We start from the raw sequence: 2,711 nt of genomic DNA on the forward strand, positions 1-2,711 counted from the left end.
AGGTTCAGACAAAAAAAAAAAAAAATTGGCTGATGCCGGTGGCTGCAGTTCCGATGTCTGTTCCGCAAGTTGTGGCCTTTGTTTTTATTTCACCTCATTCTGTAACACCCAGAAGAAAACCTTGTGTTTGTGTCTGAGGGATGGACCCCGACCTCGCCCAATTCCCAACATTCCAGAACGATTCTTTGCCCCCCCCTTCCTCTAGACTTTAATAAATCACTGCTTCTGGTGTGCATTGAGAGGTACAAGGGCAGAAGAAAAGGTAGGGTTTGCAGAACCGATCAAAAGCAAATCTTAAATCTTTTGGACAGCATTTTTCAAAATGGGATTAAAATTTATGTGAATTGTATTAAGAGCGGAGCAACTGAGAACCCAGGAAACCCTGTGGTGAGAAACCCGTAAAACCAAAATAAAACGGTATGTCCTCTCTCAGCTAGTCCACTCTACCACGTCCCCCACTCCCCCTGCGCCACAACTCACTCCCAATTCCGCTCTGCCCACGCATACTTAACTAAAAAATCCAGACCACGCAAACCATGCCACGAGGTGTGTTTTATTTTCATCAATCATACAAATAATTTTCTATAATATCCCTGGGCAAACCGGTGAAATTTGGCAGTCCGATTAGTGGGGGGGTCCCCTTCAGAGACCCACGGGCCGGTGGCATCGGCGCGGAGTGCCCGGGTTCACAGTGCAGCTTGTGGCTCGCGTCCATCTTGCAGGTGGCTCTTCCTCCACATCACGAGGGGGTTCTTGGAGATGAAGGGGTGGGGTGGGGAAATCTTCCTAGGCTTTTAGGAGATTTCACTCCTCTTTTCCTGTTCAATGGCTGCGAAGGGCGGGATGTGGTCATTGGAGAATGGACCTACCGTACAGCCCCCCACACCCAACCCACAAACCTGGGGTGGGTGAGGAACCCAGGAGGCCTGCGGACAGAGATGGGGTTTGGAAGAGACAAAGTGCTTTGTGTGACTGGAAGGGTGGCTGTGGCCTTAGATTAGGGGTGGGAAGATAGTGGCCGGATGGGGGTTGGGGGTGCCGGGCTGGCACAGCAGGGAAGGGAGGAGCGCTGGGGTGGGAACCCGGAGGCGGGGGGCACACTTACTCTCTTTGGTCGGCAGGGTGTTCTTCTCCTGCGTCTCGGTTTTCTTCAGCTTGGCCTTATCGAAGCTGGCGATTTCCCCCATGTCCGGCTTGTCTGCCATTTTCTTACAACTCTGATGGGCGAACCAAGGCGATAATGGGTGGCCTGGGGTTTGGGGGTGACCAGCACGTCCTGGATCCCGCGCCTTCCGCGAACGCCTCTCGACGTGGCGTTCCCAGTCCGGGGCGTTCCCGCAGCCCGGAGGCCGAGGATCCGGGACTCGTCTACCACACCCTCCCTCCGAAGCCCCAGGGCGTGGCCTGCTAGCCCCAGAATGTTCCAAACCGTCGGGTCGCCTGTTGCAACCCAGGGGGAACGCGCCCGCCAGCCACAAGCTGCCCCGACCCCACCCAGGGTAGGCCCCAAGGCCAGCGCTGTGCCTCACCGTGGATTCTCGTTCCGAGCTCGCGCTCCAGGTACTCCCACTCGCGTTGCTGCAGCAAGAGACAAAAGAGCGGCGCCCGCCCCTCGTCTTATATACACCGCGCCCCGCCCCGCCTCTCGCCCGCCGCAACGAGGGCGTGGCCAGCCCGTGAGGGGCGTGGCCAGCGCGCGCGGGGGCTGGGGGCGCTCAGCATCTCCAGGCTGCCTGGGGCTCCGCCCATCTGGGCCCGCGTTCCTATCCCGCTACGATCCCGCGTTGGGGGTGGCAGGCACCAGCTACCCGTGGTCTCTTTTCCTGATGCATCTCCTTCTCCTAGTACCCGAGAGCCTGCTGCTCACCTCGCGGGAAAGGCGTGGGGGGCAGCGGGAAAGGACTTAGGGTTTTGTTGAGTGGATATGTGGTGTAGAGTAATGGGTGTGTGGGCGAGCACGCGCGCTCTGCTGCAACCCTGCTCGCGGGAGACACCCCACCCGCATCGCCTCAAGACTCTTGCATTTGCCTCTCCAGAGTCTCCTTTCTATTTTCTTGTGGCTAGTGCTTCTTAAAACAAGCTGTTTCAAGCTTTGTCTAAGGGCGGAGGTGGGAGCTAGGAATCCCGGGAGGGCTCCACTGTGCCTTTTCTTAGTGGTCGTTTAGAAACACTGTATTGGAGGGTGCGGTTTTTCTCCTTCAGCTAACCTTCAGTGTCGTTTTTAAAAGGAAAAAGAGGAAAAAAGCTCCTTTGCCTGCAAACGTTTCTTTTCTTATTAACCCTTACAGGAGTGAAATAAAGCATTCCTGAAAAACTTACCTCTTCAGCTCGTACAATAAGTTCTAGTATAGTCACTCGGGTGAAACACCATCTATTCCCCCTTCCCGTTTCTTTCTCTGTGTTGAATAAGGAGCATATTCTACTGATAGGAGAAAAAAGAGGAGAAACATTTCCTGAAGGCAAACTTCATGGTCCACATAGACAGAAACAGAAATTGGTGTGTGTGTGTGTGTGTGTGTGTGTGTGTGTGTGTGTGTGTAGTTGTCTCCTCCACACATCGAGGCTTACCCTCATGGTGGCTCACAAGCTTCGGTAGCTCCAGTTTTATGACACTCAGCATCTTTGTCTGGCCTGCTTGGGCACCAGGTACCAGTGTGGTGTGCTTAAAACATGTACATACAATAAAAATAAATCTTTTAAAGAAAGTTGTT

The 2,711-nt window shown here is 54.1% G+C and overlaps 1 protein-coding gene across 2 annotated transcripts; it reads right to left on the bottom strand.

Moving 5' to 3' along the window:
- Positions 1 to 532: 532 nt before the first annotated feature.
- On the bottom strand, positions 533 to 1,663 carry Tmsb10 (thymosin, beta 10). 2 transcript variants are annotated; one of them, NM_021261.3, is made up of 3 exons: positions 1,530 to 1,593; positions 1,106 to 1,217; positions 533 to 829 (listed from the first exon to the last, which is right to left on the bottom strand). In NM_021261.3, exons 2-3 carry the CDS (start codon positions 1,203 to 1,205, stop codon positions 795 to 797), a joined length of 135 nt encoding a protein of 44 aa, NP_067084.1. In that variant the 5' UTR covers positions 1,206 to 1,217; positions 1,530 to 1,593; the 3' UTR covers positions 533 to 794. The 2 variants fall into 2 exon arrangements, with proteins under 2 accessions (NP_067084.1, XP_006236754.1); XM_006236692.5 differs by having other exon boundaries at positions 538 to 829; positions 1,106 to 1,249; positions 1,530 to 1,663.
- Positions 1,664 to 2,711: the final 1,048 nt, after the last annotated feature.

Source organism: Rattus norvegicus, chromosome 4, assembly GCF_036323735.1.
Source record: "Rattus norvegicus strain BN/NHsdMcwi chromosome 4, GRCr8, whole genome shotgun sequence".
Classification (NCBI taxonomy): domain Eukaryota; kingdom Metazoa; phylum Chordata; class Mammalia; order Rodentia; family Muridae; genus Rattus; species Rattus norvegicus.